Source organism: Amblyomma mixtum, chromosome 1 (assembly GCF_055824585.1).
Source record: "Amblyomma mixtum isolate Tamu chromosome 1, ASM5582458v1, whole genome shotgun sequence".
NCBI lineage: Eukaryota > Metazoa > Arthropoda > Arachnida > Ixodida > Ixodidae > Amblyomma > Amblyomma mixtum.
In genome coordinates this window covers 277817715-277840026 of record NC_143012.1, presented here as the reverse complement: position 1 = coordinate 277840026, position 22312 = coordinate 277817715, and the positions used below count along the sequence as shown (strand labels likewise).

Below are 22312 nucleotides of genomic sequence, written 5' to 3'. Positions count from 1 at the left end.
TACAGGAAATAGGAACTGATCGATGTTTCGTAAAATCGCACGCCATGCTCGCGACGCTGACGATGCCTCGCTCCTAGTTTCTGTTTCTTCTAGCGGTAGCCCCTCTCTTGCGCGTGTGTAGTTTTTTTCTTTTGCTATGGCGGTGGATGCGAAAATGCTGAAAAAGGTTGAGAACGTCGGCTTCATAGGCGCTGGGAACATGGCCCAGTGCATCATTAAAGGCATCCGGAGCGCAGGTATGTCAGTGAATGCATGTTGTGCAGCGACAACCGGCGCAGTCGCCTAACCGACTGGCATTCTGCTGACACTTTCTCCATTCATCTCGACACAGGTGTAGCGGCCAAAAACATATGGGTCAGTGCTCCGTCCATGAAGAATCTGGATCCTTTAAAGGTTCGTATCGGTCGTTTTAAGGGAGCGCCAAGGGTGCCGATCGAGTTTGTTGCGTTAACTGCGCGTACGTCGCATCCGCAGCTGGATGCATATTTGGACCAGCTGTACCTTGGCTGATGCTCGGTTGTGGAAGCGGGAAATTCAAAGCTGAAAGAGCTCGGTTCCTGCCTTGATTGCAGTCAAATTGCCTTATGTTTCGATGAGTACTTTATCCGTGAATTTCCTCGGTGGCATTGCTTGACAACTAATGGTGGTAAAAATTAGAATGATTGTCAGCTACTTAATTCGTTATTGGGATTATTTGTTAACCAGAGAAAAGGGTGTATGCTTGTGCTTTTTTTTTTTCTGCGAAGGCCCCACAATGCCCTCCTATATGTGTCTCCATTTTCTTTATTTTAATTTTGTTATTAATTCTTAAGTGCATGATATTGCAAAGCTAGCTTTACCATACGGAATATAGTTGTTTGTCTAGCTTGACTGCAGCATGTGCAGAGGAGCCGATTTAACTAGGAAAGGCTGTGATGGCTGAAATGCGCTATAAATGTGAGTTCCTTTTGCACTGCCAGTGTCGAGCAGCAGACCGTATCGTTCGCAGTGTCTTGCAGTGAACTGCACCACCTGCTCCCCCGAAAACCTGACTGCTCCCCTCGGGTAGAATATAAGTGTATATAAACTATGGGAAGGCTGAAGGAATGTACACTACGCGAAAGCTGCTTATTATGGGTCTCCAATGCTGCAGATGATGCGGATCAAATCAATAAAGTACATCATTGAAACTTGGTATTGAAAAAGCAATTAAGACTGTCGTATGCCATTTCTGCGTCAAATTCCAGTGCGAATAAACGAGCGGTTTAACGAAGAGAAGCATTTTACAGTGCATGTTTAGCATTGCAACAGTCAAATGTTTGGAGTACGCACCTTCATTTTGCAGTTCAGAACCAGTGTGCAATTACTCTGGCTCCGCAAACTGTCGACCAAACCGTAGCTGTGCATCGAATTGGTTGAGCTCTGTTCAGCCTTAATTGCTTCAGAAGCAGTGCTACCACTACTGTGCTTCTGCTGAAAACAGCTCATCTGGTTTTCGCTGTTACACTCACCACCACCTTTCCTTGTGCCCATTTATCTTTCCACACTCTCCACACTCTGTGCCACTGCTGCTGTCATGATTGCCATTTCATGGTGTCAGGCTGATGCAGGCAGACAGCGAAGATAGAGAAGTGAGACAGAATACTCACAGGCTTTTTGCCACCCCTCAATGCTGAGAAGTGACAGAAGTTTGGTTTGGTTTATGGGGTTTAACGTCCCAAAGCGACTGAGGCTATGAGAGACGCCGTAGTGGAGGGCTCCGGAAATTTCGACCACCTGGGGTTCTTTAACGTGCACTGACATCGCACAGTACACGGGCCTCTAGAATTTCTCCTCCAAAGAAATTCTAGCCGCCGCGGCCGGGATCGAACCCGCGTCTTTTGGGTCAGCAGCCGAGCACCATAACCGCTGAGCCACCGCGGCGGCTGAAGTGACAGAAGTGTTTGCACCACTCCCTCAAAACACGCTTGTAGGCCAACCTCGATAGCATTGCAACATTGCAGTCAGTTAAGGTATGCGATGCCAGTGGCCATGCTTTTCACTCCTGAGAATATCCCACATGCAGCTGTGACTGCAAAAGAAAGTATGCACTTTCGCATAATAAAGCAAGTTCACTGTTAACAGCTATGTGCAGGCTGGGCAGGTTTATTTTCCTTTCTTTTTCTTGCTCAGTCTAGTCTTCGTTAACAGCTTTGATCAGTTTGGCTGCTTGTTTGACAAAACTCTACCACCCAATGTATACCTGTTTTCTCTGGCCATGGAGTCCCCCACCACACTGACTGGCCCGGACAGGGTCCGTTGGTGCAACCATTATTAGGAACCTCTCTGCATGAAAATTAATTATCTCTTGATGTTTTGCAGTGTGCTTTCTTTTCATCTTTATTACAGCCTTTTGCTGCTGCAACGCTTGCAGGCTTACGCCAAGTGTCACAGCTAAAGGTAACCAACCTTTTAAAAAAGACTGAGTGCCCATGACCTGTGAAACCAACTGAAGGCTGCTGAGAGTCACATGGCCTAGTCTGTGGTATTTTCTTGTTCGTCATAGTTAATAAGTAGTAAATATAACTAGCTAACTTTTAATGAATGGCTTCAGGAATAAAGTATGCATGCAGAAATTCAAGACTGTCTTAAAAAAGGCTCACTGAAATGTTTGCACCAACCACGTGACAGCTTCTGACACATATCTGTTGCCCAGTGCTCACACAGAACCCCGTTGGGGACAGTGGTCCAGAGAAAAGTGAATGTTTTTCTCTGAGATCGGCTTTGAGATGCTGACGCAGCATCACTATCACATGGAAGGTTTGGATTTTGGTAGTTATCATTTAAGGCCTGTAAAAAAAATATACTTTACGTAAATTGTACCTTGGGGCAAAAATTTCAGCCACCTGTTTATCGCAACTTCTGAATTCACACTTTATTCCTGAAAGCAATACTCAAGAGGTTAGCCAAATAGTCTTCTCTGATTATTTAATTTTAGAGAACGGAAAAAATACTGAAGACTGTAGGCTACACAACTCTCAACAGCCCTCAGTTTCACTGGGCTAGGAGACTTCGTCTTTTTTAAAACTTAGGTTACCTTTAGCTGGGACACCTGGTATGAGCTGTGGGCCGCAGGTTTTATGAGTATTGGTAAATTTTTATTGAGGACATTTGACTGAATTCACACACACCAAAGTCTTTTTTTTTTTTTTTTTAACAGTTACAAAAGGCTGTGCACTCTCTGAAAGAGGTGCCTTTAGGCAGAAGTATAGTCCATACCTCGGCACAGAATGCTATACAGTTTGTTCAGAATTAGGGTTCCAAGATTTTTTCAAAAACAAATGATCATGAAATCTACATGCAGAAGTAGCTTATGTATACACACAAGCTGCTTATGCATGTAGGTTATGCGACCAGGATGACACAGAGTGAGAGAGTGATTGTTGCTGTCAGACTCCTAATTAACTAAGGCAGTTAATTAAACTCATAATCCCTAGCAGATAAGCGTGCATGTTTATATTGGAAACTTAGAGGCATTCGTATTCCGAGACTGTTTCATATGGCAGAGTTCTCATGTGCTGGTATAGTGCTAGTGTTGGTGTGTATTACTTACGGTTAAACTTTTGCTGCGTTGCAAAGACCTGAGGGGTGTGCGCCTTATTGTCGCCAGTGTTTTTTACCCAGGAGGAAGGGTACAACACGACGCAGCGTAATGCAGACGTGCCCAAGAAATGCAGCATAGTGTTCCTCTGCGTGAAGCCACACCTGATGGACGTCGTGGGCGGTGAGATACAGCCACACCTGACGACCAATCACCTTGTCATCAGCGTCGCAGCCGCCGTCAAGATTTCCCACCTGGTTGCAGTGCGTATCTTTTATTGGCTGCTCTCTTGCTGCTCTGAAAGGCTGTCCAGAAAAGAAGCAGCGTACACAGAAATGTGTATTAGGGGACACTAGCATGATTTTTTAATGCTTTGAACATGGACAGAAATTCATGGCTTGAAAGTACGTTTTTCAGAGGTGAATCAGGAATCTTGTACTGTCACCCATCTGAACTCTGCAGATGCTTCGTGTGCCGTGTCGAGTGGTGCGGTGCATGCCCAACACGTGTGTAACGGTGGGTGCGGGTGTGTGCGCCATTAGCCGTGGCCCTGGTGTGGATGCTGACGACATTGCCCTGGTCACTGGTCTGCTGGGCAGCATTGGCCTCTGCGAGGAGGTCTCGGAGAGCATCATGGACGCCGTCTGCGGCCTCAGCGGATCAGGCCCAGCCTATGTGAGCTTGTGGATTCTGCACGCGTGTCACCTCACTTCCCATGCTGCTGTGCCTGTGGCTGGTTTGATGTACAGCTGAGCACATGCGCTCTTAGTATATTGCTAGTACTGCATGCCGTACAGATTCTTTTCTGCTTAAGTAGTGGATGTTGAAAAAAGAGAGTGGTTGAATTGAGAGTATGAATTAATAGAATGGGACCATTACAATGCGCATTAGGTCTGTTGCACAGAGTCTCAGATAGAAGGAATGCCTGCAGACAAAGCTTGGTTATGGTGAACATGCAGGCATCACAAACTGCATGCAGGGCCACACTTAGCCCGTGATTTTCATCGCGAACATGATGAGCATTGAAACCTTAACATCTTCCGCTTTTCACACAAAAGGCCTGCCTGCTTTGGAAGATGGCTTCAAGGCTAGTGAGAGGAGTGGCGCACTCATGGTTTGCCAGTGCAACCTACTTTCCAATGGAAAAAGAAGCTGCGTAGAAAAGCTGATTGAGCATGGTTTCTTGCTATGTATTCAGCTGCTTGGTGTTACACATCTGCTATGAACATTGTAAATCAACCACAATGAAAGCTCCATGCAGCTGAGGAGGTTTTTCATGGTTGTGGACCCTTCCTAACAAAACATAGTGCTTTTGGAGTGTTTGCCACTGATAGCACCCCACCGAGATAGTTAACTAGAGTTCAATGACTCTAAAAAGGTTTTATACCGTTGAACCTCGTTGTAACAAAGGTGAAGGGGCCCGGCGATTACTTCGTTATAGCCCCTGTTGACCGAGCTTCCAAGGGCAATTGTCGTTCCTTCATTATGTCCATTATAAGCAGTTTCGTTGTGACATTCGACTGTACTTGGAAAACAAAAAAAAATAAGACGGGTGCAACTTCGAGCTTTAATGAAAAGATTCCAACCCAGGTAAGCCTAGATAAAATACCTTCCTTTTACTCTTTTGTATATCCTTTTCTCTTCCTATCTTATTGTATTAGCTTTTTATCTTGCTCTTCGCCCATCTCGCGTCAGTCCTGTTCCGCACAGGTGAAAATATGAAGTAGGATTCCAAATGTTCCCGCTTGTTTTGAAGTGGTTTTTACAAATGGTCCCACCTGCGTGCCATTTAAGCAAGTTGTTTTTACCAGTGGTTTGCAAAGGGGGACCACTAAACTGCAAGTTGCCACAGTTCGGCATCAAGTGGAACCACAATCCATGTGAACATTTGCATATTCAACAAACAAAGCAGAACTGTAATAAGATTCTTAAAATAAGAGCTGTCAGCAGCTTAACCTACAAAGTTGTATTCATCATTTGCTCAATCACTGCGGTCGAAATTATATGAAATAACTGCGCTCAGTAGGCAAGCGCCGCTTACCCCAAGTCTTATAAAAGTAGGGTATATATATGGGAGCAGAAGTGTGTTCTGTGGATGTGCATACATGAGCTAATGATATTAGTTTGACTATTGTATGTGTTTCTTGAGTGTGATGTATGCTTTTGTGTGTCTTGATTTCCATGTTAGCATATGCAATTCTCACAGCTTCAATTCTGTGAAAATGTTGGTACTGGGCTCAGTGCCACCCTGCAGTCCTCACAAATTCGTTTTCCTTTTGCACCTTAATAGTATGTGCGCTGATTAAAGGCACAATTGGAACAAACTTCAAAACCCAATTAGAACCATTCAAAATATCGAATTGCATGGTCCTAATTGAAATTTACAGTGCTTTGTTTCTAAACCTGGAAGTTCAAAATGGTCCCGTTCGTTAAGTGGTCCCGTCCAATAACCTATTGTAGGTGACCCCACTTGCAAAATTTCCACCTTCGCAGTTTGTTGCTTTCTGGCTCTTCCCAGATGTACTGTCTTATTTTTTCACTTGTTTGTCTCTGTTATTCACCTTTCATTTGTTCACTGCACAGTGTATAACCTCTCAAGTCAGGAAGTTTTTTCATGCGAGTTGGAAGCTGCACCCTTTGTCTTGTTGCTTCTGTTCTCTCCTCTGTTTTCATCTAGTACACATAGATCTTGTTTGCAGTCGGGAAGCAACCAGCGCATCAAAAAGTGTTGCCTATAGTGTCTAAGGCCACAGGGAAGTGCTCGTGCCTTGCAGCATATGTGCTAGTATAGCTGGCTGAAATTTTCGAAACTAATGTGTGCCAAATTAACATTGCATCTTTTGCTTGACATGTACAGGTGTGCTTGGTAATCCAGGGCATGGCGGACGGGGCAGTAAAGATGGGAATGCCCAGGCAGCTGGCTTTGAAATTTGCTGCACAGACAATCATGGTGAGCACTCGTTTAGAGCCTGCCGTCCTCTTCCCATGCCCACACATATGGTTTCTCATAATGAATCTGTGTTATGGTGGTGACCATTTCTGTTGACCATCGTGGCTGCATAGCACGCCGTGTGCATTGTAACCATGGTGGCAGTGAGGGCTTGTGCAACAAGAATAGAAAGAAAACGATGTCAACATCCCTTTTCAGGCAGCAGAAAAAAATGCAGCTCCGTTGCTGTCAACTTTATCTTCATATTATTATGAAAGAGTTGCCATGCAGGTCTGGAAGGGGTGTAACAACATTTCCTCCGTCCTCATCATGACTGCAAGAGATGCAACAAATGTGCAGGTCTCGTAAAGGGTGTGGCAGTAGCATCTTATTGATGATTAATCTTTGGCAATTGTATCTTTACTGATTACATGTGCATTACCTCGACAGTAAAGTGCATATTTCATGATCTTTAAAAATCTGGACAGTTCATATTCATCACGTTTGTGCAGAAATTGGGATTTGCCTCCCACATTTTGCAGAGGTCTTCAGTTAAAAAAAAAAAACACTTATATGTGGTTACTAGTACTATGGTTACCGCAATTAATCCTAGTATTTGCAGTGCGTGGCTGTGAGCCACAGGATTTTCTTTCTTAAATTTAAGGCCTTTGTTTCTATCCTAGTCATCTGGAATGAAGGAGAGAAGACGCACCATCGGTCAAGCCAGGAATTTAAATAAGCGTATACAGTCTAGCCCATTTATAACGAAGCCACTTATAGCGAAATAGCGGTTATAACGAAGGGATTTCAATTTCCCATTCCCATTTTTGCATTTTCAATACATTTTGGGTCCGGTTTTTAACGAAGTAAATAAGAGCGCGTCAGCGGATATAACGAAGAGATTTAATACCAACCGAAAAATAATCTGCCAATCAACACGTCTTTGCGTCCTTGAGGCGATTTTTTCCGCGAAAATAAGAGCAAAATTCGGCTCACGGCGTCCTTTCGTGGCGTCGTCTGCTCTCCTGCGGGGACGAAGCTACCGCGATTGACGTCGCTGCAACCGCTGATGCTGCCGCCGCGACGGCCTGCTTGGAGCAGCTTTGGGATTCTGCTAGCCACTTGAACCTTGTGCCTGCGGGTCTAAGCCACATGGACTTCGTTTTCGCCGACGAAGACCTTGTTGCCACCGAGGACTTGACGACTGAAGAAGTTGCCGGGAGTGTCATGGAAGAGACCTTGGCAGAGAGCGCCTCCGACAGCGAATATGCTAGTTGTGCCCCTAAGCCGGTCACCTCTGCAGTGGCCATCACAGCTGTTGACACGCTACGGATGCATCTCGGGAGTCCGGGGTTCGACCAGATCTTTGGTTCGCAGTTGAATGGTATGGAAGCCGCAATCCTGAAGTCCGCACTCACGAAATGTGTTCAGGGGACGCTGGACGACTTCTTTCAGTGGCAATAAATCGGTATGCCGATGTTTGCATTTTTTTTTCGTAGTCCGCATATTACGAAATAGCGGATATAGCGAAGTGATTTCCGATTCCCGCCGACTTCGTTATAACCGGGCTAGACTGTATTTACCTTTCATTCCTAAGTCCAGCGTACTGCTGACTTGTACATGAGCCTGCCGTTGCCAGCATATGTTCTCAAGAACTCTGCCATAAAATGCACATAAAAGAACAAGAACAGATGCCTGCACAGATTCACAAGAAAGGCAGTGGCATGATGCAGCTGTTTGCGTAACTAAAACATGTCCATACCTAGTTCTGCTTCTGCCAATGCATGGTGGTTTGTTTAATGGCTTATTGGGGATTAACATCCCAAAGTGACTCAAGCTATGTGGGATACATTAGTGAAGGGCTCCGGAAATTTCAGCCACATGGAGTTCTTTAACATGCACTGACATTGGACAGTACACGGGCCTCTAGAATTTCATCTCCATCAAAATTTGACCGCCGCGGCCAGGATTGAACCCGCTTCGTTTGGGTCAGCAGCCGAGTCTCATAACCACTCAGCCACCGCGGCAGTGCTGCCAGTGCATGAGATCAACTGTAATTTTCATCAACACAGGCGCCTTATACAACTCTATGTGCAGACTAATCAGTTTCTTGTTGTCACCGTTGGGTGGATACATCATAGACACCACGTGATGGCATTTTGCCTGAGCTATGTTTCTGCCGCGATCTTGGATGCCACCTTGCAGGGTGCTGGCAAGATGGCCCTGGACAGCGGCTATCACCCGGAGGAACTCAAGGACAATGTGTGTTCTCCAGGCGGCACCACAGCGTACGGGCTCTCAGCACTCGAAAGCCGCTGCGTTCGTGCCGCCTTCGCCGAGGCTGTCGAGGCCGCTACGCGTCGTGCCCAGGAACTGGGGCACAAAATTGAGAGCAAGTGCCCTAGTAACTGACTTAGATGTGCCCACACGCAGTGCCAAGTTCCTTTCAAGTGCAGCCAAGCGTTGTCACAAGGATATTCTAGACTGCTTCGATTGCTTTTGTGGCTCTCGAAACTCATTGCTTTGCTATTGCCGACGGTACAAATAAGGACGCAATACTTTTCTAGATGCTTTTTGTGCTGTAATAGATTTGAAGTAGTACTGGGAGCCCGTGTATTGTGTTGAATGTGTGTATTGAAAGCGATGAGTTTAATTATATTGTTAACGTTTTTGCAGATGCAGCTTTCACTTTTTTAATTTGCGTAACGCTCATTCCTGATTTCAGTTCTTGCCTTGCCAGTTGCATGTGCCATGCTGTGTGAAGCATTCAAGCATAGTTGTAAGCTGCCACATGGACTCTGATCTTGGGCTAAAACTCTTGGGCTTGAGTTATGAATCATTCCCACAGAAGCCGCAAAGTGCGCAGTACTATATACAGTACACTTTTTTTTTAATCAGCAAGAGCACTTGGGAGTTCATCAGCAGTACACACAAGTATTCTGCTAGTGCAGGAGGGATTTTGTGTGCACTCTTCAAGCTGTTCTTGTTTGCTGACATCTACATTGTGTCACGCTGAATCAATTTTCGGTTTTAGTATTACAAGCATGTAATTGACCCATTACATGATTCTTGGGTGAGCTGCACAAGCATCATGCCAATGCTTGTATTGTGCCAATGGTGCAAAGTACTGTTCACTGTGGATATTGGTCACAGTCATCATCACAGACCGAGATTGGACCAGATGCCTTGCTAGGGCATATTGCCTAGCGAAAATAGCCATGGTCAAACGTAAATATAATGTGCATGACTGTGCAGCAGGTCTTATTATGGTGATATGTTTAGTGCGATATTTAGTGTGATTCTAATGCGTTAATTTTTTCTTAAGCACTATTGCCAGGTGCAGCTTATGCTGTGCCTGCCAATATTATTGTGATAAGTGTAATAGTGTGCAGCAATTTTCTACGGGCGACTTTGTACAAGGTGCAGTGTTAGTCACTGCAAATGTCTAGAGAGCAAGTATTGTGATGGTAAACTGAAACAAGCGCTTCTTGAAGACTTCCCATGGTACATTTTCAATTCCAGTGTGGGTTGACTGAATGCCCCTTAAGCCTAACTCCCCTACCTTCCATCCAACACTAAGCAATCTTTTTAACGTTATGTAATGTGGCAGAACTTTCACTGGCAGTCCAGCAACTTGTCCACCACATTTGAGTACCACTCTGCTTGTTTTGTAGAGCACAAATAAAGAGCTTTTCTTTCCTGACATCTGAAACCCTTTTGCTTAATCTCACTGATCCGCACGAACTCTGTGCACTTTTGTGAACTGCATGTCTGTGGCAGATTCAATTGTTGATGTGCTTTGTTTGCGTCACTTTCATGCTAGCTGTCTGTATCTTCAATCTGAACTCATAGCACCACTGCACACTAACACAGTTTGCTTCCAGGTTCGTAGTCGGCACAGGATTCACACTGGTGAAGCTCTTGGGCTTTGGGATTAGCATTTTAAAAGTAACAGCTTTTATGTGACCATTCATCCAGTGTTCCCAAAGCAGAATGCCTAAACTCATACTTTGGTCCATTGATCAATACCCAGGAATGTAACAGGGCACTGGGTATATCTGAGCAACACTGTTGTCAACTTCTGCGTGAGAAACGGACTAAAAGTAAAACCGCGCGACTGCAACAATTCGCCACCAGCTAGAACCAATTACTTGTGAGCGTGCACCATTGTTTCAGCCACTAGTTCAGCACAGTTTTTTATAGCTGAGCTTGTTTCTATTCTTTATTTTGTTTTGACAGGAGAGTAAGGTGCTAGGAAAGCTTAAATTTAATCTTGCCCGTCAGCTGGACAAAGGGTGCATCACTCTGATCAGCCAGGAGCTGCCATCTTCAAGAGTTTAAAACAAACTTTTGGAAAGGTGCTTAAATCAAATGCCTACAAAGACCTCCTGAACCAAATCCATGCATCTCCAAACAGCCTTTTCTGAAATCATTACAGGTTTTTTTAAATAATGGTTATCAAAGCTAGCTAAACAGAGCCATGCAAATAAAGCACAACTTAAACAAGAGTGTTGATGGCATATTCACAATATATTTCTTTATTTCATACAAAAAAAAGCAAGTCAACTCAACTGCTTTTAAAGATGCTGAACATAAAGATATCTTTACTTGAGTTGATAGCACAACTATGCTTCAACAAAAAAAAAAAGCGCATGTACTTTGTGTGGCAACGTACAAGCCTCGGCCAAGAGTGGGCATTGTGAATGAAAAGCCGCCTCTTGCACCCATCGAAATAGAAATTTGTTACAGGCAGACTTGTAGCAACAGCAGGGTAGGCTAACAATCGCGTTGTGCCATGACCAAACCCTTTTTTAATAATACACGCGAGTGCTTTATGAACTATTTACACTGGATTGATTCTGCTTTCGTTTGTGGGCGCTCGCAAAAGCCCACTTGCTTGAAATGTACAATCGGCAGCTGAAAACACACTGCCCAAAAATGAGTGACAGAGGGCGTAACGACTGTTGCCCGCTCTCCCGAACACACCACAATGAGACATCCTCACACTTCGGGGCCTCAACCTCAAGATCTGCACACTAGGCAGTCCTGATTAACGCATGTTTGCACATACAAGAGGAACACCAATATGAGCAGCAAACACACTTCCTCCCCAAAAGAAGTTACCAAGAACAACACAACAGAATGCTCGGAAAAAGTAGCACAGCAGAAAAGCAACTCTTGCAAGAACTCCACAACAGTTCACAACTGCAGTGTCCACACAAAACGACACAGTGACGCATCACGTGAGGCCCTGCACCATGTTGCACCAGCAACATCTCTCGGTGTAATAGCCACAAGCTTCAAGATGATTTCCCAACACTTCTGGCACTGTGCAAAGCACCAGTTGCCAAGCATTTTACTAATCCGGAGACAGAGATCTAACTGGAAAATTCTTTTCGGTACCTTTTGCCCTTGACATAACACTGAACCTTTAATGACCTGCAGCGTAGCTAACGAGGTATGTGCCATGTACTGATGAATGTGCCTTCAATGATACACAGTAGTACACACTCAACACGCCATCAGCAGAGAAGCTATAGCTTAGAAGCCTCGACTATGGAATCGGCAATCTTTTCGTTTAACATGTCCGTTGCACACAAAAACAAAGATAAATGTCATCTCTACATCACTGGCAAATCATATACATTCCCAATTCCAAAATCCAGCAGGCACCCTCTCGCGCATTATCTGAACACACCTGAAAGAAAAAAGAGAAATAAGTCATTAAATCTCTTAACGATGTGTGACAACAGAACTTTTGAGTCAGGTCCTTCGCACACCACTCTTAAGGGGGCACGCAGCTTTCAACACCAACTTTATTTTTTAATGGGCTCTGATAAAACTTTTTCTGCATGTTAGCAATGCTTTCAAGGTTAAGTGGACAAAATTTCAGCATTATATCTGGTTACCTTTTTTTTTTTACACCTTGTGAAATGCCTGCAGACTAGACAAGTTACGGTATAAGGCTGGCTCAACATTCACTGTATTCCTGAATGCTACGCTTGGTGATATTCTTAATTTCTCTTTCCGTGACATTTTTTTTGTGTGCACATGTATAAACTGTAAACAAGATCTCCACACTAAAAACTGAATGCCATCCCACAGAGTGGAGTTCTGTGAGTGTAACAAACGGCCAAAATAGACAGAACAGGCATGAAAAAATCTGCTACACAAAGTAAGCACCTAGTCAGAACCAGGAATGAAGAAAAATTCCAATTTTTTTAGCAGTTCCCCGATATGCAGAGCCATTGCAGTGCACGAAATAATTTTTTCAGGATACTTCCAAGTGGATTTTGGCAATGAAACTTTGGGCACCAGAGAAAACGAGGCATACAAGCAAATACAATGATAATAAAAATTGAAAAATTTCGGCCATACATTCAAATTTGAAAGCCGAGCCCCTTTAACTAGTTGCTTGACCTACAAATGCCCTCCGATATTCCATAATCACTTCATAAGCCTGTTTCCGTGCGTCTTGCTCGCTGTATCCAACCATTATATCAAAGACAAAATACAACTGATCAGAAAATAGATGACAAAACCTTGTCCGAAAAAAGCACCAATAGCCTAGGCACAGTTCACAATGCTCACAAAAACCTCAATCAAAGAAACAAAGCAGCTATTTTTCCACCACAATGCCATGTGCCACTGTGCAAATCATGATAACGCCGGAATGCTGAATTGCCATGTGCCATGTTGAGGTATGCTGCTCAAGAAAAACCAGGCAAGCACTCACAAGGTCCCCACATCCGCCACTTGTAACTGCACCCACAAACAGATTACAGCAGGTCAACCGCAAAGGTGTGCTCCTTGTGGCCAAAGACGCAGCCGTAGACATTCAACAAGCCAGGAACAAGCAGCTTTCTTTGACGGTAAAACCATGACAGCGATTATATGTGAGAGAATGCACAAGGGAAAAAAGTCAAAATCCATATCGTCGCAGCAGAAGCACCAAGGACTCATGATGGTACAACAGTGGCAAAGTGGAAGCGATCACAAAGTGTGTACAAGCAAATCAGCAGCAAATTGACACAATGAGACGATTCTTCGCATAAACCAGCGTGCATGAGGAATTGTTTCAACACCTACACTTCAGAGTCCGCAATAATTTATGTACTGTGTGTATGTTCTTAGTAACATAGCTGTACTGGCACACTATCTCAGTCAAAGTACACGCTTCGCAAAACCTTAACTATGCAATTCAGCCTACATGACCAACATGCCAGCAGCATAGTATAAGACAAGTTCAACAATTTTCATCTTCAACAAAAATCGCTCAGCTCTCTTCTGTCTGCAGTCAGGCTGATGACATTTATCCCTTTCGTCTTCAGCAAACAGAAGTTCCAAAGTATCGCCAACAAAATGCGCCTTTCAGCTACAAGGCTGAAATCCACAAAAAGGGCAAGAAAACTGTTACAGCAAAGTCAACCATGCCTCTCGGACCTCACAGCAACTCCTCCTGCACACACTTTCAAGCATCTGACGGCATCCACGGTTTACTTTTCATTCTGGCAAGTTTTTTAAGTGAAGCATCATGCAGGTAGGGTTATAAACCTGCTAGCAACCTGTGCAAATAAACACATGCACACACACAAGATGTTTGCAATGTACAACATGTACAGATAAAAAAAATCATGGCCATAAAGTAATACAAAGCAAGCCAAAAAAAAAAGAAAGGGAAGAGCCGACACGAACTTTCAGACAATGCAGACCCGTGAAAAGCACGGCAGAACCCTTCCACAGATACCTCCTCATTTTTGGTTTCCACTCGTCAGGTGATAATGGTAGTCTTTTTAACCTTGCACAATCTCCTGAAGTTTTAAAGCAATGCCAGACCCTCCTAGTCCCCAAAAGAGATGCTACTAAAGTCATAATGGACACAATGTAGTTTACACTCAGCTTGCATAGTCTCATACAAAAAGTTATGAAGAAAAAAATGCGAAATACAGTAAGGGGAGAGCTGATGTGGCCACCATACATAATGATCAACACCAAAACCTGTCACATAAAAATAAAAAATACAGAGCAGCATTATTGTACAAACCAAGAGGAGCACACACGACTAGACCAGATAGTTGCTTGCTGTGTTGCCATCGTAAAGCACTCGAAGCACGACCTTACTTTCCATTGCAATAGCATTCCCATTTTGATTTGCACAGCTTTAGCTGTGAGAGAGCTGTTCACAAGCAAATAATATGATTTCCCAAGCACAACAAAAAAAAATCCACGATTTCCAAATCACCACATGAGAGCCATCTCACAAGCAAGAAAGAAAAAGAATTTACAAATTTTGCAAAGGCAGAGTTCAAAGGAAGTCAAAAAGAATCGAGCCAGGAAAGGACGTTACTTCAAAAAAAAAATTTGTCGTGACATAAGGATAGTGAAGTACCCATGTACAACTCTAGACCTGCACCTTTATTCCCCAATGTTTTAGACCTAATGCACTACAGTGTCAAAGACAACTCAGGCTAGCTGACCAAAGTGGGAGATCCATCACTCTAAGACAATCCAAAAAGCATAGACTGAGGACAAGAGATATTCGGAGATAGTGAAGTTCGTACAATGCACGAAAATGAAAAAAGCATGTAATGATGCAGAACGATTAACACCCACCTCTGGCTATAAAGTGCTCTCTCTAAAAAACATTTGCCCACAAACTAAAAATCGGCAAGCTATTTACAGCAAACTGCAAGGGCTTAGAAAGAGCGATGATTCAGTGGATGTGTCCAGGAGACAGTGAACCAGGCAAGGTGGAGGAGGGGGGGAAACAAACGTTTTTGGATGGAACAGAATGACATGCTTAACATGGCCCCACATTCTTGTGTGTGTGAGTGTTATATATTTTTTTTGCCTGCCGCAGGTGCCAGAATGCTGCATAAGTCCACTGCATGAAAGGCATGTGAAAGCCGTGCGGCATGCAGTCCCGGAAAATAATCATAACACCGCTTTCTTCCACTGCTTCTTATACCTAATGATCCTTCAATGCCAGCATGAAGCATTTGCGACAAGAGAGGCTACAGTAAACTTAAGACCACTTGCCTCACCCTCGAGACTGAGAACATTGCAGAACAGAGCGAGCACCTTACCAGCGGATGAAGCATGCACAATGACTGGGGGAAGCAGGCAGGAAGGGTAGCAGGCATGGCAGGCAAAGCCAACCGTATCTCAAGAGTACGGGTATCACAAGAGCACTATCTAGAGGCTAGTCAGCAGCGAATTTCTCCTCAACAGAACCAGTGGGCCACGCCTAATAATCTCATGCAGCACAGATGAGTTTTGCATTCAACACAGCATACTGTCATCATCACACAGGTTCGAGTTTTTTTTTTTTCTCCCACTCACACAACAAGCAGCGCGAGTCGCGCAGGGGGAAAAGAAGAAGAAACATCTACCAGAAGCAAACAACGGGAGAATAAAAAGGTCAACATGCTGCATCCTCCAAATTTCGCTTTTTTCACCGCTTCACCCGCCAGGGTTGCATGTCGCGCGTGCTTTCACACCTGCCAACGATAATGACGACAGCCTCCTTCTTTGTCGTTGGTTGCAGACAAAAGAAAAAGAGAGCCAGTCGAGAGTTCTCGGTCTAAAGCTGACGCGCGCTCCAGCAGCAGTAGGACACTTGCAGCAGACCTGTGCGCGACGAACGAGGTGCATTTTTTTCACTCCCCGAGGGGGCTCGAGAGACGGCGGAGGAGGAAGAAGAGTCCACATCGGGGTGCACTGGCATTTCTCGCGCACATGACGGTGGTGGAAGGTGAGATGGTGTTGTCTTCACAGCATGACACCGCAAGGAGAATGGGGAGGGCAAGGGGTTGTACGCGTGCTGAGGTGTGTGTACAAGGCCGTGCGTGCTCTCCGTAATGGGGTACAACGGCAGTGACACAACAGTGGTGGCAATGACAAGGGAGGGGGAAGGGGGGGGGGGGGGGGGGGTGTTCTGGTGGTGGTGGTGAAGGGGTGAGTGGGAAGGTGATGGTGGGAAGTGGTGGTGGTTAGAGCAATGACTGCTCAAACTTGGGTCCCCGCTCAATGAACAGCTCGGCAAAGGGAGCCTCTTGCTGCAGCTCGACGGCCTGCTGCTTCTTCAGCACGAGGAAGGTGTAGAACTTCTGTGCAACCTGCACAGACAACCACAGGTGGGCGTGGCAGCCCCAAACACAGCCTTAATTTAATGCGCTGGAAATGTGCTGTGTAACACAAGATTTTGCAAAAGCAGCCAACTGCTATGTGACCAACCAAATGCTACTACTATGGTGATGTGGTACCGGTTACACTACATACAAAACTGCTAATTTACTCCGCATAAGCTATTGTACCTCACCGTATTTATTGCAGGTGGTCCTGTTTTTCCAAAATCAGTGCCTGAATGGGATCTACCAATATGCAAATCAAGGCCTGGGCAAGGCATGACCCAGGTTACAAATGCAGAGGACGAGAAAGACAACCACGAAATAAATGCTCGAGTGGAAGAGCCTTACCTACAGGCCACCTCTGAGTCAGGACAAAGTATATGGCAGCTGCTACCACCGTTACTGTGCAAGGGCTTAACACGCCCGGTTTTCAAGAGGTCCACACAAAATATTCTTCGAGCTAGCGAGGGTTTATTACGAGCGCGCAAAAGGCACATTTTTTTTATGTAAAAGATGGGCAGCACTGCAACAAGTGCCAGGGTCTCGACGACCAAGATGCTGACAAAGAGAACATTCATGACTGCCCTGCAGAGCTGACAGGCTTGTCAGTTGGCTAATGCTCCTCACTAAAAGTTATGCCGCCATGCATACATGCAGACGAATTTCCAAAGTTGGTGAATCAGGCGCAACGAACTCTCAACCTCCTGATGTTGATAGCACTAATGAATGCGTCATCTCTGCAAGGCAGCCAGACATCCTCTTGGCAATGCATCAACCTCTTCGTCGACAAGACAAGCACATGCGGTGGTGCTATAAGTGAAAGGTAAAAGAGCAGATTGAACAACTGACACAACTATGGGCAGCAGCACACTAGAGAAACGGACTTGGAAATGGGTCGAGACTGGCAGCAACTTCCAAATGAACTACTAATCTGTGTGAACGTGCATGGTTCACTACTAGCAAACTCTTACCCCACTGCCTTGTGTCACATTTCTCCTGCAGTGCAATTAACATGCCAGACATATAACAGCCACAACTTCATAATTAAGACTCAAATGGAAGTCAAAGCTTGACATGCCTCTCTGTCTCTAGCATGCTGTTACCTATGGTAATAAAGAAACAGCTAGCCCGAACCAACAGCCAGGTAAAACATTCAGTATCAGTTGAAATAGACGAATAGTACAACATGCATAGACAGAGTGCGATGGAGATGGCACGAACCTGTTTGCGATTGCTGCCCCGCGCCACATCACTGAACCGTACTTGACGCCCTGCCTCAAGTGGCGTTCGGATCATGTGCAGCATGTGCACTGTTCGTTTGTTCAGTATCCGCTCTTCAAACTGCTCATATGTCTCGTCGGCCAGCTGCTCCTCGGCCTGCAACACAGGGAAGGGAGCACTGCACGTGAGCATTTTCACACTGACACTCACCAAGAAGCAAATCTGGCCAGCAATGAAGCACACACACTTTTCAGCACGTTAGTAACTATATTTACTCAGATGGAATATGAGTTATTGTAATAAAAACTAAAGTGAACAGGTTTGAGCACGGCTGTTCGGATGATCGCTCACCGCGCCAGTCATACCTGGACACAGCCTCCATTTGAGAGCCCATTCAAATTAAACGGTGCGAGATCCGTAGCGTTCAAAGCCAGCGTACATCGTCAAAGTCTTATATGAGCGTCGGCCAGGACAGGGTGGGCAGTTCAAATTACCTGGGTTCCCAAATTAATCTAGGTCGAATTAACAAGCTTTTATTATACACCACAACTTGCATAGGTTCCTGCTCGTTGTTGTCCGCGCCGTTGACAGCTGCAATGATCGCCTCGTCCGTGAGGGCTTCATTCGTCATGACTGCATCGGCAGCGTGCAAAGACTCGACGTGCCAGGATCATCACTGTTCACCAATGACCAAAGCACTGTCATGACTACATCGGCGGGAGCTTCGCAAGCCTACACATCATTGGCATCAAGCCTGCTTTCCTGAAGCAATTCTTGAGAGACACCAAAGAAGCTCGCAGAACCGAGAGAACAGTGACAGTCTGACAAGAGACAATCCGCACTGGTAATGCGCGTGCACCACAGAGACTGACTGAGAGTACGCATGGCACGCATGACTACTACAGTGACGCAGCAGCTCCCATGACACGGTGACACCTGCTCTATCAGGACACGTGCAATCCACGAAGTGGTATACATGGCCAAGTTAGCGAAGAACAGGGGAAGATGGGACAACACGCAAAATCTCTGCCAGCTGTCGCACAGAGTACAAAAAAAAAAAAAACGTGTCAGCGCGTTTTCTGCAAGCAGCGCAACATTAATAATGGACTGCTCCGCCAAGGCTCCCTAATTTCTTCTCTGCGTGGGACTTTTGCACAGGGGTTTGCATGCATTCGTCATTTCTCCTCCTTGCGATGCCACAACATGCAAGCACCCTTGGCAGGCCCCGTCTCTCAGAGTGCGTGGTCACCGTGCGCAAATGGCCGCAATCAGCAGCTGCTGATAGCGACTGCTGATAAGCGGTGGCAGCCGGATACACTATCACTATAATATTCTACTACAGCATTGCTGTAAGCGGTTTATTTTACCCTAGAACAGGGGTTCTCAAACTGGGTTCCGCGGGCTGTCTTCTTGTGTTCCGCGAGAACCCTCACCGGCCCTGACCCGGCAGCTGATATGAGACTGGCTCTGAGTGCTACTGAGCCACGCTTTGACTTGCTCTTAAAAGGGAAGCAGTACCACCCATCACATTAGTATTTGTATTAATCTGTGCAATAAACATTTAACCTCTGCAACTTTCCCTTTGCAAAAATGCACTCGACAACATTGCTGGTAAGTGAAAGCAGGAGGGGGGGGGTTCCCTGGAACTTATTGAAGGCTTTTGGGGTTCCTCCAAGCAAAAAAGTTTGAGAACCCCTGCCCTATAACATAGGGTAAAGCTGAGGGTGCCGCGACTGATAAATGGCTTTGATTGTATAAGCCAGCCAGCAAAGCAATGTGGACGGAGAAACAGTAGAAAGAACAGCCAACATTCAACTGGGGCTGCCTGCCTCCGTTAAAATGAAGTGCCATTGCTGTTACAACCGCAGTATGTACATCTGCACAGCAGAGCATGACATGACTGCAAGTTCAAATCGACGGCTGGTAACACACATTTAGAAATGCCGCTGTAAGACGCCCACAGCAAGGTGTGCTGGTTGTTTGCGACTGTAGCGTTTCCTTTGCAGCTGTTCTCGGGTTCAAAGACGTGCGTGCAACTGGAATGCAACACTCACTGGTCCAACAGACGCGGGAGGCCCATAGTCCTCATCGTCATCGTCCAGCTGAGCCAACTGGTCCTGCTGGGCAGCCAACTCCCGCTGCTCCTGCCGCTCCTCTTCGGTCAACGGATGTGGCTCCAGCTCGGGCTGTGTCTCAGCTTCAGGAAGCTGTTGCTGGTGCTGTTCGGACGCAGCAGAGGCCTCCATGGGTGCCCCGAAGCCATGCAGAGCAGGACCCGAGGCTACCAGGGCGTCAAACTCAGACGGTGGTGCCATGGGCTCCATGCTCGACGTCTCCTCCTGCGGTGGCTGCATCTGAGATACCAGCGCATTCGCACAACTCAGGCAAAGTGCACAGGCAACACACACACAAACACACACACGCGCACATGCTGAGCTTCTTTCTGGGCTAGCTGGTTCATGGCTTCCATCAAATGGACACTGGAAACAGCTCCATCCAATTAGTGTGCTCAGTAAACGCAGATTCTTTGGCTCTTTCTGGCCATGCTGACATTTGTACAACAGCAAAAGATGCAACTATGACCAAGCAAATCAGATTTTAAAATCTGCCTGCCAATTAATTCAAACTCATGATGCCCTTGCCGAAAAGAACAGGTTGCCACAGTTTTGAAGTGAATAGAGCAGTGTAGAGTAGCCTCTGGCCAGCATGTTGCAAAAGGAGGCTCGCACTTACCATATCTACTCAAATGTAACACCAGTTTTTTTTTTTAATGAAAATTGAAGTGAGAAGACACCTCTTGCATTATAATCGAATATTAAGCCCATACAAAAGCACACTATGCCGTATTTACTCGCACACTAGTTGATGGGTCATGCTGGTCGGCCCCGCAGACTTCAGGAAACGAACAAAAAAAGTTAGAATGCCGCATTGGTTGAACAACAGAAGCTCCAAGCCACAAATATCGATCAACACATATCGGAGCAGCGGCAGAGCAGTCAAACTCCTCGCCAGAGACAGTGCACTTGCGTACCGAGCGCCGATTCCACGCATCGTCCCAAGGAAATACGAGAGAATGCACGCAACTTGAATGCATCGAAAGGCCTGGTTTCGTTTTCTCAATGTTCGGCAGACTCCTTAAACGTTCGCAGCGCCGCAAATGAAAGTTTGAAAGCTTGTTTATTTAGCATGAAGCATGAAAAACGAACACACAACTTCATGCTGAACACACAACGCATGTTAACCCTTTGAAGGTTTTTGCCGTATATGTACGGCGGCAGTTTTCTGTCCCGCAAGGTCTTTGCCGTACGGGTACGGTTTCGATCTTCCGTTTGAAATTTTGCGCCAAAAGAACAATGCGTGCTCACTGGGGGGTGCTGCCACCTCTTAGGACTTACAAGAAGTGTTTGAATTTTGTGCTGCCTTCTTACGGAGATAAGCAGAACTTATGTCTAGCTTTAGCGCGGCGGCACAGACTGCGGCAACACCCCTTTTGTAGTTTTTGGTTTCGCCGCGTGATCGCAACGGAGTCGCGCGAAATTTGAGTTTTCTTTTTGTCAGCACTATCTTGCAGGGACTGCCGAAGTTGATTTCTATCTTTACTGGCGCTGCTCTTAGCTTGCTTATCACCGTTGCTCGTGAGGTATTCTCGCCCTCTGTGGCAACGCGCCTACGCGGTTTCGATTCCGCCGCGGGATCGCAACAGAGTTGCGCGAAACGTGTTTTCTCTTTGTGGGCACTGTTTTGCAGAGGCGGCAAAAGTTGATTTCTATCTTTATTGGTGCTGCTCTTAGCTAGCTTATCACCGTTGCTATTCTATTCTATTGAACATTTTCCAGTTGTGAGTGATGCTGTCACCAAAGTACTGTTCCTAATTTTTTTTTACTATTTATTCTCGATTATATACATTTTGTAGATTCAAGATCCGCAATAAAGTAATTTGACCACCTGGGAAAGTTTTCTTCAAAATAATTCGACCCTCAAAGGGTTAAAGGGACAGTGAGGAGAGCTCTATCGATATTTTTTTTAGAGCAAAATCCGACAGTTTGGCATCTCATGGCTTTGTTGCCACTTGGCCGGCAGCGAAAGAAGCATTTATTTCAAAGAAATTTGGATTCGAAGTTGACAAAGTTTTTCCCGCCGCTCTGATTCAAACTTGGGATTCTCCTATGACGACACAGGACTAAGTGACGAGAAACATGACGTGCACATGACGTAACGCAGACTCCGTGATTTCTGACGGCCAGCAGTGCGGCCTGGCAGCAGCCGAAAAGAAAGCTACCGCCGGCAGCACGTTGAAGGCATCTATCGGCTATTGCGGCCTTCGCTACCGTCGCTTCGTTTACGTTTGCACCGGCGTTTTGCCAGCGTTATGATGGATCCCGTTCTCGAAGTCGTCAACGTAGTTCTAGCAAATAGACATCTTTAGCATACCGTGTACCTTGTTACCGCTAGCGGAATACCGGGAGCCCGCCT

General features: G+C 45.6%; 2 protein-coding genes across 4 annotated transcripts in view; one reads left to right on the top strand and one right to left on the bottom strand.

Annotated features, from left to right (window-relative positions):
* The first annotated feature begins 37 nt into the window (after window positions 1-37).
* On the top strand, window positions 38-10191 carry LOC149371823 (pyrroline-5-carboxylate reductase 3-like). 2 transcript variants are annotated; one of them, XM_089566108.1, is made up of 6 exons: window positions 38-236; window positions 332-393; window positions 3643-3822; window positions 4022-4234; window positions 6417-6509; window positions 8694-10191. In XM_089566108.1, exons 1-6 carry the CDS (start codon window positions 137-139, stop codon window positions 8898-8900), a joined length of 855 nt encoding a protein of 284 aa, XP_089422234.1. In that variant the 5' UTR covers window positions 38-136; the 3' UTR covers window positions 8901-10191. The 2 variants fall into 2 exon arrangements, with proteins under 2 accessions (XP_089422234.1, XP_089422235.1); XM_089566109.1 differs by having other exon boundaries at window positions 76-236; window positions 3629-3822.
* Window positions 10192-10997: 806 nt separating this feature from the next.
* Window positions 10998-22312, bottom strand: part of vtd (RAD21 cohesin complex component verthandi) — a 34067-nt gene continuing 22752 nt past the window's right edge. For both annotated transcript variants that reach the window (XM_089566103.1, XM_089566104.1), the window contains exons 10-12: window positions 19894-20193; window positions 17840-17995; window positions 10998-16606 (exon numbers count right to left, since the gene is read on the bottom strand). In XM_089566103.1, the coding sequence (XP_089422229.1) occupies window positions 16481-16606; window positions 17840-17995; window positions 19894-20193 (582 nt within the window). In that variant the 3' untranslated portion in view covers window positions 10998-16480. The remainder of the gene's footprint in view (window positions 16607-17839; window positions 17996-19893; window positions 20194-22312) is intronic.